The sequence below is a fragment of the Gymnodraco acuticeps genome, unplaced genomic scaffold, assembly GCF_902827175.1.
Source record: "Gymnodraco acuticeps unplaced genomic scaffold, fGymAcu1.1, whole genome shotgun sequence".
NCBI classification, from domain to species: domain Eukaryota; kingdom Metazoa; phylum Chordata; class Actinopteri; order Perciformes; family Bathydraconidae; genus Gymnodraco; species Gymnodraco acuticeps.
This window is the reverse complement of record NW_022990238.1, coordinates 1601109-1613074: the sequence shown is the minus strand read 5'-3', so window position 1 is coordinate 1613074 and position 11966 is coordinate 1601109. Positions and strand designations below refer to the sequence as shown.

The 11966-nt window shown below is 41.4% G+C and overlaps 1 protein-coding gene across 1 annotated transcript in view; it reads left to right on the top strand.

Annotated features, from left to right (window-relative positions):
- Positions 1 to 6856: 6856 nt before the first annotated feature.
- cyth3b (cytohesin 3b) overlaps positions 6857 to 11966 on the top strand; it is a 28653-nt gene continuing 23543 nt past the window's right edge. Inside the window, exon 1 of the mRNA XM_034219906.1 lies at positions 6857 to 7190. Within this exon, the coding sequence (XP_034075797.1) occupies positions 7172 to 7190 (19 nt within the window). The 5' untranslated portion in view covers positions 6857 to 7171. The remainder of the gene's footprint in view (positions 7191 to 11966) is intronic.

Here is an 11966-nt window from a genome sequence, read left to right as displayed (position 1 = left end):
GTTAGCAACCAGAAAATGACACCAGTAATGACAAACAGATGAGAATGCTGTGTGGGGTCTGGGTGCCGTGTTGGCGGGACGTTGCGGGGCTCGCTGTTCCACCCTTTGAGGCTCGCGGAGCGGACAGTGTGAGCTGGCTTGCTGGTGTCGTTTCCTGGTTGCTGCGTGGGGTCTGAGTTCCGCTGAGCTCAGGCTGAGTGAGTGTGTGCGGATTGGTCCATTTGGACCAATCGGTCCATTTGGACTGAGTGACGTCAATAGGCCCCGGGAAGAAAACAATGTACAACGAGGCGTTCTGGGGCAGCATGGACACGTCTTTTCTGTGTTAGAGTTTTACTCGCTACAGGGTGTACTCTTTGAGGGTTTGTGACTTTGCAGACCGTTTACATGCAGAAAAAGCTACATAACACACAAGGGGACGTGTAATAACCGGAAAAGCGTATGATGGGACCTTTAACAATGCAGCCCTTTTATGATGAAAAACTTTTTTTTACATTAAAACAAATATCAGAAATGCACAAGTTATCATCCAGTTAATTGAAGAACGTTCTCCTTTTAAATATAAACACTATGGTGTTAACACAAGCTCTCCTCCATTCTTCTGTGGACATTTCCCCTCAAAACTATCCAAGTTTCAATTTAGGCTCTCAGTCTCCACCCCTTTACCTTTTTCTATTATTGTCAGCCCCCTTGACATACAGTATATAACTATGACATTTCAATAATAAATCCATCTAGCATGAACTATTGCAGCACCATCTCTGTCCACAGGGGGGAGGCAGCCTTCCACAGCACTGCACCTCCCTCCTTGTGCATGAAAACAGACATCACAAGCTGTAACATCTGTAAAGAGGATGCACTGGCTGATACAGGAGCGATTACACAGACACCAAAGCTGTTGATTAACAAGAACTTTATCTGTCTATTGGTTTTACTCTAACACACTTTTTAAAAATAAATGTCAGCCATAACTCTACTGCTGGAAAGGAAAAGTGAACTCAGCTTACACTCAGGAGTATTTGCTTCTTCTCTCTTTGATCTACATCAATTAAAAGACCCTCTGTGATCCATCTTTAAAGAAACACTGAGCATTTGAGCCTTAGCCAGCAGACCCATTTGGCATCTTTCTTGAAGGTGCACTTGTTTTAAGTAGATGTTTTAAACTGCTGACACCCTCACATGGGCAGCAAACTTCTCCTCGCCAGTCGCTCTGATGCCAGGCTGCAGAGTAAATTCATCTGGCGTTTCCAAGGCAACTGTATTCCTCCATGTGACACACAAACCCACCCCCTTTCTCTTGAAAAAAAGAGGATTTATTTCTCAGGGATTTGCCAGAGGAAAATATGTTAATAGGGTTATCATAGAGCAGGGGGGGGGGTCTATAGATGGAGGATAAGTCGGGTTATCTTTACTCTGTTTTTGCCAACCACCATTTGTACCCTCAGAAAAAGGGTTTGTGGAATAAAGATTTGGCATCTGCAGCAGCTCACATGTGTTTTATTTGAGTGAGTGTGAAAGAGTGATAACACTGAAAATGGAAATGGCAGCAGGGATTCAAATCAAAGCTGCAATGCAGTATATTTAATTCCATACACATCATTCATAAACCTTAAACAATTTATTTGTGTGGGATCTTGAGACTTTGTGAGATTTTAAATGTTCTACTTCATCATTTTAAAACCAGTTTTTCAGAGTAAATGTATCAATTTAGTTTTGTTCCTTATACCTTAAAGAACTAGTTTGACATATTTTTGAAAATATCCTTTTCCGCTTATCTTGCAGAGAGTTAAAATATATGATATCTTCTTATCATTCAATTCTTAACCAGATCAGGTCAAACTATTCCTTTAAAATATACAACTACCTTGGGAACAGAAAGTATATCCCTTAGTTTCTGGGTCTCCATACCAGGTGAAACTAACACTGAAACATTGTGGAAGACCTAGACACTTCTTTAATTAAACATTTCACACAAACATGTCCTTTGATCAACAAATCCACCCTATCATTTATTAATAAAAACATTGTTTTTTGTATTGTCCCTATAAAGTTTAACCACCACAATGACATCCCCCTTGCCACATGTTGTCACATCTAGATCACGGCTCTGTTACACTTCATTTTGAAAAGTCTTTGTCTGCCATCGATGTTGTGCTTTGAACACAAACAGGAAGCAATGCCTTGTTTTTATTATTTATTTATTATTACAGTTGGAGGAACTTACTGTCGATACCCAAATGAGGAAAAGACGATTAAACTCCACATGTTTCTAAAGTGACTCATGTCAAATAATTTTTTTCCTCCGTTGTTAACAAACAACTTTTATATTGTGACATGATGTCCATCAGCACTTCATGAACCATTTTAATTTACACCCATTAATACATCACATCCATGCATAGTGAATGGATTACAGATGCTAAATGTAATCAAACATTAATCCTGATGCTTTTAGTCTTTTACACTGTGATGTATGCTGATCCCTTTCACCCTCAGTTTGAGAATCTGGCATTTATGTGAGTATCCACCTCTGTGTGGTTTAATTAAATAGACCTGAGTTACCCCTCAGTTTGAATGCTGTTGACCGGGGGACGACAGGCATATGCCAAGCGTTAAACAGGATGAGATCAGGTGCGGAGATGAGCTCCATGCTGACCTTAAAACTGAATCAAAGGAGTGAGTGAGGGATGGGGGAGGAGAAGAGGAAAGGAGGAGGCAAAGAAGGGAGCATTGAAGGGGGGATGTGGGCTTTAATCATATTGTGGGATTAAAATAGGCCATAAACTAAAAGAGCATTAATATGAGGAAGTGTAAGTTTGATATTTTTATATTGTCATTTATATTCATTTGTTGGACACATTCAGTTTTATATTGAACAAAGCATTAAGAAGTATTTGAAATGATTGTTTGCTTTGCATTATGCCTTGTAATAATTTCAAGCATTGTGTTCTCACAAAAACAGCAAATTGACTTGACCTAATTTTCATTCTTGCACCATCAATATACCACATAGAATGATATGTTAACATGCTTGGGTTACTGATGAGCTATGGTATAGTTTGTGCTTTTTCACCTCACTTTGGAGTGTAGGCATGCAAACCCTTGTATTGAGCTCAGTAGTGAAACTTCTACGAGGAATAACCTTTGCAGCTTGTTATATAACCACAGCAGGTCTTGGAGGATTGTATTTTTAATGTGGACACACACACGCACACACACACACACACACACACACACACACACACACACACACACACACACACACACACACACACACGCACACGCGCACACGCACACACACACACACACACACACACACACACACACACACACACACACACATTCTCTCACACACAGCTTCACCTACAAGTTCTCGGGCACACACTGCTGCCTTTGTGCCCGTCAGACAGACTCCAAATAAAGACTCTACTCATATGCGTCCTTGGGTGCAGAAAATGAACTCAACTTTGCCCTTCGATCAGATGGCGGTCGCGATGCAGTGCTGGATATAAAACCATTGAAGGAAGGAGGAAATCCTGCTGCACTCTGGATCCTGTGACCTTCTGTCACACACGCCAAATATGAACCCTTTCACCTTCCACCCCAGGAAGGAGGTGTGAAACCCCTGTCACATCCCCGGTTTACGACAGTCTCTAGTCTAGGCCATGATTCGGGAGATAAACACAAAGAGAAAAATGGACAAAAACTCACAAATCCACCCCTGATTCAGCAAAAACATCCAATAAAATCCCCCACAAAAAGGAGCTCAGTTTTCTTTATCAAAGTATTTATGTGATTAAATTCACTGCCTCATCTCTTCAGTGCTTCAACTAAATAACCTTAGCAAGCATATACAATAATACAGTTTTGGGCAATACATTTACTTCCTGTCTCTAAATACTACAGTGCTCGTCGCTGATGCCTTTTACAGTATATTTGCATTGTTCAAATACCTCCAGGCGGGTTTATGCTTTGGAATGATTTCCACTTGATTACATTATGAAGGGAGTGATTTTGGGGAGTGGGAGTTATAGAAAAAGGGGGTTGCTCATGTGTCTGTGTGCGTATAATTATGGGTTGGGCAGTTTTAAATGGAGGAGGTGATCACCCTCCGGGCATCGCCGTGGTGACTGGAGCATATGAAGAAGTATGACTGCTCAATCAGGTCACGTGAAGTCGGTCAGGAGGACCACAGACGTTTCCCGTGATGGTCGGCCTAATGTGCCAGACGCGCGTCTCCCTGAGGGGATTCACGCACCCTGAGTGGCACGGGACACACTGAGCCCTAAAAACCCCACACATGTTCAAGCCGTAGACTTTACTCCAGGATTACTTTGTAACCTTTTTTTTTGGTTTTGTCCTTGCAAACGTTAGTCTTTCACCACACACGAAACTGATATCTTGTTGATTTTAAGGCTTTAAAATAACTGGGCCACACCAAGAGGTTTCTCTCGTGACTCATAAACACATTAGCATGACATTTATTTGGCGTAGAGCGCACTGAGTGTGTTTGTGTGCCAGAGAGACAGACTCAGGAATGGAATTGCTTTTAATGGAGCATCTTCAATGAGGATGCTCTGCTCAACCGGGTCCAGCACTGACACAAATGGACAGTAACACTAGTAACAACAACGTACAACAACATATTTGTTTAACCATATTCCCAAAGCTATTATGCATATGACCTATTTTACACTTGTAGCAGAGAAAACATTCAAATCAGGGGTTGCTCTGTGTGATGACGTCTTTGCTTCAATCCTCCTGTTGTGTAAAACCTTAGGAAGAAGCTTGCTGGGCCCAAACAGAGTGGTTTCTTTTTCCCCTTGCCTAACACTCCACCGTTCCTGTTTTCTTTTGTGTTTTCCACTCTCCTAATTTGTGCACATTATGAATGTCTGAAACTCTGTCTGGATGCATTTACCCAAATATCTGATATATTCACCAACACCTAGGGCAGTATGAGCAGCGCGTTTATGCAGGTGTTACTTCAGGGTCTCTGTGTTTAGGCTTCCAGTTTTCCGTTCTCTTGTCATCCGGCACCACACTGCAACAGACTGGATCGTGCCGGATCGAGGGGGTTTACTGGATTGTGTAATGATGTGATTTTGTTAGAAAATGACTCACTTTAGCCTCTCAGTTTCTGTTCAGTTCCTAAACCACTACCTTTTTAGAAGATGGTGAAGCAAACTTAAGGTATATCTGATATACAGCTATCAGAATATCAGCCTGTGAAAAGGACACATTCACAAGGATGTGGTGTGCAGTTTAACACATGCTTAGAGTGTCAGTAACCAGTCAAACCGATCTGATTAGATTTCAAGAGGCCTAGACCTCACGAGCCTGAGAAACCAGGATAACTGTTTGTGTTATGTCTGGAAAGTGTCACTTTGTTTAGGACAGAGGACTGAGAATGAAACATTTCTCCAAAAGAGACACTTATGAATAAACAAATGAATGAATACGTTAAAACATCTGTTCATGCTTGACCATTGGAGTAATGCACAGGAAGTGAGACCCCCTCCTTCTCTGTGGAGGCAGGAATGCTATAATTGAAAACACGTGTGTAAAAACAAGCTTTTTCTCTCTTTTTCTGTGTGTCTGAGTGTGTGTGTGTCAACCTGATGCCTATTTTTGCTTATGTAAGTCTTTTCCACAAGCTCTCATAGTCCGATCTGTTTCAGATTGCTAGTTTTTTCCAGTGGAGTATTGATTTTAATTTATTTCATTTTGAGCTGCTGTGTACTTCTTTCAAATAATTTCTGCTGTGGGGTTAATTGTCACAATGCTTGGTTAGTGGCCAGGTTAATCTATAAAGTGTTTTGCACCAATGAAACTTTGAGAGGTATGAAAGAAAACCTGCAGATGTCAGCCTCAGTATCTTCTGTGTGCTGTACAGGTAGGTTCAATCCTAGTGTCCCGTGTACATACAAAAGTCCTGCAATAAATAATTTCTCCTGTAGAATATAATGCTTCGTTTTAGTTTAATTGTACCTAACAGACTGGCAATAGTGTGTGGAAAAGGATGATCAAATTATCATATTCATTTTTTAAAAATCCTATTCTGACAAAATAATCAAATTAGGAAAATAATAGTTTGCAATGCTAAAAGCAAAACATTTACACAAGTATGGCTAAGACTACATTTTAACAACCTATAAGAGGCTTATGCAATATGATGCAGTGATTTACATTTAAACTAACCAGTGCTCTATACAGTATCTTAGATTATTGTTCATAATGTAACCCTCTGAAAGGAGTGTTTTAAAGCAATCATTAATCTTACATTAGTGTACATTTAGCTGATAACACATCTGTATTTTTACCTAATATGTTTTAATCCATAATTCTGAATTGTAATTAAGTAATTTTTGTATTTTCTTATTTCTAATCATAATTCGTCCACCACATATAGTGTAATATTCGCCCCCAATACATATAAAACATTCTTTCAATCTTTTCTAGTAATTTTCCATTAATTAATCAGTTGAATTAGGTGGCTGACATAGCTCCCAATGCCATAGCAGCATCAAACCATTTTGTATAATCAATGCAAAAATATAGAGGTATATTTTTGCTGGGTATAATGTCACTATTGCCTGGAGTCACGTGATCGATGATTGGTGATGACTGATGACGCGCAGCACTGGCTGTGTGAGCTGGGATGTGATTAACAAGTAGCATCGATTCACATGAAACAGCCCCCGCACTTCCTGATTTTAGTTCCAAAATAAAAGAAAGCTCTTTATAAACCTTGTGGCAATCTTTTATTTTGAAGGTACACTTACGTATACTTCCGATATTGCCACCAGGTGTGATGGATGGCTTTACGCAGCCATGTAAACTACTCTCCCGATACTAGTGGAGTGAAGGCGTAGTTGTAGGGATAAGGATAACACGCTCGTCCACTGTGGGCAAAAGACGCGGCTGCTGCTACAGACACACAGCGCGCACTGACTGACGGGAACCGGGGGGACTGCCTCACCACTGTGAGGCGTAAATGGACACAACATTTCTCAAAAGAAAGACGCTGCCCGCAAAACGACCTGTGTCCCAAATGCGTCCTGGAAATTAATTCGCGTATTTGCTGTATATCAGATCCCCTTTTCCACCCTGCACAACGGAAGTTTCTCTGACCGATTTTTGGAGGATCTTTCATTTATAGGCTGCAAACATGGAAGAGGACAACCAAGGTATGATTCATCAATGCAATTCAGACCAATGAATGGTAGCTGTTTCAGTACTAACAGTCAGGAGACATGTCCCTATTTAGCCTGCTGCTATAATAATACAATTAAAGATAGTGTTATTGATACTAATTCTTGGCCTATATTTTTGTTGTGATTTTAGACTAGACATTCACTTTTTCACGTGTCATTCCAGGTACATGCAGCACATTGATCTTATATGTCCTCAAACAGTCTTCTATTCCACATTAGCATTTTCTTAGATGAGTGACAGAACTCCCTCAGTCATGTTGTGTTATGATATTTTTACGAGCATGCCTTATGTGCTAGATGTGAACCTACCTGGCGGGATGAGGAATAAGACTAAACCAGGTTAAGATCATGCTTGAAGGAATCAGCATGAACACTGTACATATAACTTTCATATTTATGCTGTGGCCGGTAAACTTGTGTTTATCTAGCCGTGGGATGGTCGCTGGTGTTATTCTGGTCCAACAGGTCCTCTCACTGTCAACAAAGCATAGCCAGGAGACACGGATTCATTTATGGACTCATGACCTAAGTGTTGGCACAGATGCGTCACTGCAACAGGAGCCTGCACACCACATCCAAAGCACATAGTTCAGAAGTGGCAGGTTTAGAAACTTTTAAAGTGAAATGTGTTGAGACTGGTTTGTGGCAATACTAATGCCACTATTTCTAGCTGCCTTGTTTATTCAGTGTAACTATGGAAGCCAACTTGAAATATTCTAAACTGTACTTTTATCAATTGAAAGAAGCTATTTTTTTTACTCTAAACAGCCTACAGCCATTCACAGTTGATAAGACAACAGTCACCTGGACACATATATGTAAACGGTCACTGAGCAAGAAACCCAGACTCTCACAGAGTCATGTGGTCATTTTGCATTTCTTTGTAGTCATTTTTGTGCACATTTGTGGTCCTTTCATGGCTTTTACAACAATCAACTGTTACTGATAATGTCTCTTCATAAAGAGGTTCTGGAGAATGAGCCACTGGGCCTGTAGCCAATGGGCATATTCAGTAGTCCGACCATGATACTACCAACAAGTCAACTAGTGGGGTCAATCAGATTTGAGGGGGGTTTTAGCCTTGCCCCTGGTTCAGCAACCTCTACTAAGCCTCTAATCATAAACTGTTTCCTGCAGGTGAGAAACCATTACTGATGTCTCACCTCAGTCAGTGTTATTCCCATGCTTACTGCTGGGAGAGCTGCAGATGTGATTATTTAGCATTGCAATGCATTGCATCGGGCATAAAGCTGTCATTGTGCTGTTTGCGGCTGGCCGGGCCTCCAGCGGTGCCACACATCAGCATAGTCCCACAGACAGGCATATGGTGCTGTGATGCCGACCAGGGATAACTGGCAACAGCCGGGAGCATATAACACACACGCACGCACGCACGCACGCGCACACACACACATTGACTTGCAAACACTGTATATTCACAGCTGCATGCTGACACTGACACTCACACAAATTACATTTCACCCTTCTCCCTTTGGTACTGTTTGCTGTGAAGATAGATGGATGGATCATGACGTAGAATTATAAGTGTATGTGTGTGATTTATGCCACAGTCTGCGCTCTCATCTGGAAATAAAAAGAATGCTGCAGAAAAGAGAGGCTGCAGAATTCCAGTTATTATTATTTTGGTGGTTAGTTTTGTGGTAAATGGTGGAGAACACTTTCCACAAATTGTTACTTTTTATTAGAACAACTTAACACCCACACATTAACCCACAGCAGAGTTGGGCTCACGGAGGGGGGGGGGGAGTAGATAAGCAATAAAACATATGGGTTTTACATACATGGATCTACTCTGTGTGGTTGGTTGGTTGGTTGAGAAAGTTCAATATCTCACAAAGAGAAACACAGATTTTGCCAGGCCACAAGTCAAGTGAGAGGGAGAGAGGTGGCCAGAGTGAGATACGGAGGTTTCAGATGGAGAACAGACCGCGAGAAAAGCGTGGGGAAGGAAATAACGTGTGATTGAAGAGTAAGAGTGAGACACAGTCGTAGTAGCAGCGATGGTGAGATGTCTGAGAGGGAATGAGAGAGCGAGACAGGAGCTGTGTGTGGAGGGGATAAGGGGGGCGGCATGAAGTGCCAGAGCAAGTTGGAAAAGGGCCAAAGAAATCTGGAGTGTGGCCAGTGAGAGACTGCGAGGGACAATGATGGACTAAATATTCTTTGTGAATCAGTTCTCCAGTGTGTTATAGGAGTTTCTCTTCAAGGAAAGCCCTTATTTTCTGTCATAATTAATTAATTAATTTTATTTTCACAAGCTTGAACTCTTCTTTTTGTTGGAAAAATGATGTGTGTTCAAGATGGCCAACCTATCTGCATGGTTTATTTTGTGACGACCTAAGTGTCAGGTACTACGATGCTACACTAGTGACGCTTCTTTCCAACACAAGAAGACACTTTGAAATCTAATTTGAGTGACCAGAGCGTACACATCTGTAGAAATCGATTGGAATCACATTTCAAACCACATTTCAAACCATTTTCAAATGTGGTCATGTCAAACAATGGATTTGGGCTGGTAGTCTGAACAAATCCTTAGTCTTGCTTCTTTTCTTTCTCTTTGTTGGATTTTCCTGTCTCGATTGTCCAAATGTTTTAGATCAGTTACTTTTCTGCAACCACAGTCAGCGTACTGCCCATTCGCTGAATGGACAATAGGCCAGCAGCAGCCCACAAAGGTTTGCTTACAGTGAAGCCTGTCTGATGGAGTGCGGCTTACTGTAACACATTCTGGTTCTGCATTACTGAGTTTGACAGTCCATCAAATGAACACCTACTGTATCTCTGCTTCTCTGTAACCTTTGTTAGATGAGCTGTGATCTGTGTGCACATCGTCAATAGAGACTTCCATATGTCCATATGTAAAGAATCAGAGCATTTATTCTCAACACTCGCTTCATAACACGTCTTGTGACGGCTTGTGAGTTTGGCTGCAGACCGCTTCATTTGCACACTGTGAAAACCAGCCATTTCATCTTGGAACTTCTGTGTGTGTGGTTTGTGAGGTCAAGGCACACTGTAGCCTAACTCAGGCCAGGAGAGATGCGCACCACCAGTTCGGCTTTGAGATTTTAGAGACATTCAGCTGCCGGCCGCAGGACATTCTCTCCAGCTTCCTGCTACGTTTAGGATTTGTGTTTTTGTCTTTGGAGGTGATTTGCAGCTGCTGTCTTTTCCCACACAGCTAACACACTGTCAGGTGGGTAAGAGAGGAGCATTCTAGCGTATTCATCTTATAGGTGCCTTTGTCCATATACTTTTTCAAGAGGGGTCCCTCAGTGTATCTACAGAGAGTTGTGGCTATGTATGTTTACTTCAAGCCTGAGGCAGCAAGGATCTGTATGCAGTCTGTGTGACGGTGAAGCACCTGAGGGCCCCTGAGGAAGATGGGAGCACCAGAGGGACATGCAACTGAGGCCCTATGCAAAACTTACCTCCACAAAGAAAGTCTGGTCACTCACATTTGAGGGTAAATCATGTGGCATTGACAGTATAAAGGTTTTAATACCTGAGTGCAGTTTTCTGTCTTCTTTTTTGTCAACTGTCTGTTGAATTCAGGTAGGTTTGGCAGATACATTTTTGCTTTGTACTATAGCATATCCAATGGACAAGTTGTTTTTATTTAATGGCTTAAGGCTACAGAAGGAAAACAAAAACATGACCTACCTACTTCCTGCAACTTGTGAGTGCGCTCCATTTCCCTGACCCGAGGGGTTTCATAATTGTAACCACAGGACTGACCTCTGCTAACCTGCCATGTGAAAAGACATTCACTTTGATTGATACATTTGTGTATTACCGCTTAAAGGAATAGTTAAACTGGAGTGGGTGTCTGGGCTTTGTTTTTACATTTAGTTTATTTTATGAAAAAGTTAAACTTCTGCTATAGTTGGTGGATTATTTTGTGGCCTCCAGACAGAGACAAGCGAGTTGTTTTCCTCTGTAACACTCTTTGTGCAAAGCTATTCTAACTGGCTCACTGGCTTATCAAAATGTTAACTTTTCCTTTAAGATGCAACACCAATGACTAGAAGAAAACTAATTGTTTTTGTTGGCTCTGTTAGTTTTACCAGAGATATGTTTGGTAGAGGTGTGCGACTCACCTCTGTTAAAAAGTGTGTTTTCTCTGTTTTGACAAACGTACGCTTCACACTCTGTCATGCATTAGCAGTCCAGCTCACTACGGCTCAGTAACTGCTTTGAGAAGCTGATGGGGAGATTAAAAGACTTCTGGCTTCTGTATGGGGACTCGACTTTACTGTATAGACATATAGTGTGTGTGTGTGTGTTTCATCCTTGACAAAAAGGTCAGTGAACACAGAGGGCCCTTGTTGAGTTTAGCCTCCTTGAATATCAGATGGCACATTACATTTACTCATGAACATCCCCTTAGTGGTTTAAGTTCGACTCAACTGACATTAAGTCAGGCTGGCCCATATGGAAGGCAACTTTTAGGATTTAAACATGATCTAGTTGCATGAATAAAAGCATTGAACATGACGCATGTGTGCAAATCCTGCTGTACCTCTACTCAGTTTTCTCTGCTTTGAAAAAGGGTTTAAAGTACTTTTATAAGTGACTCTGACTCTTATGGCAACACTTAGTTTTTGTCTGGAGCAGAGGAAGAAAAGCACACGTTGGTTTTTTAAGTATCCTGTTTCCTCTTCATCTAACACACGGCACTGTGCAGTAAAGGTCTAATGCACAACAGAGTCACAGATCTGTCTT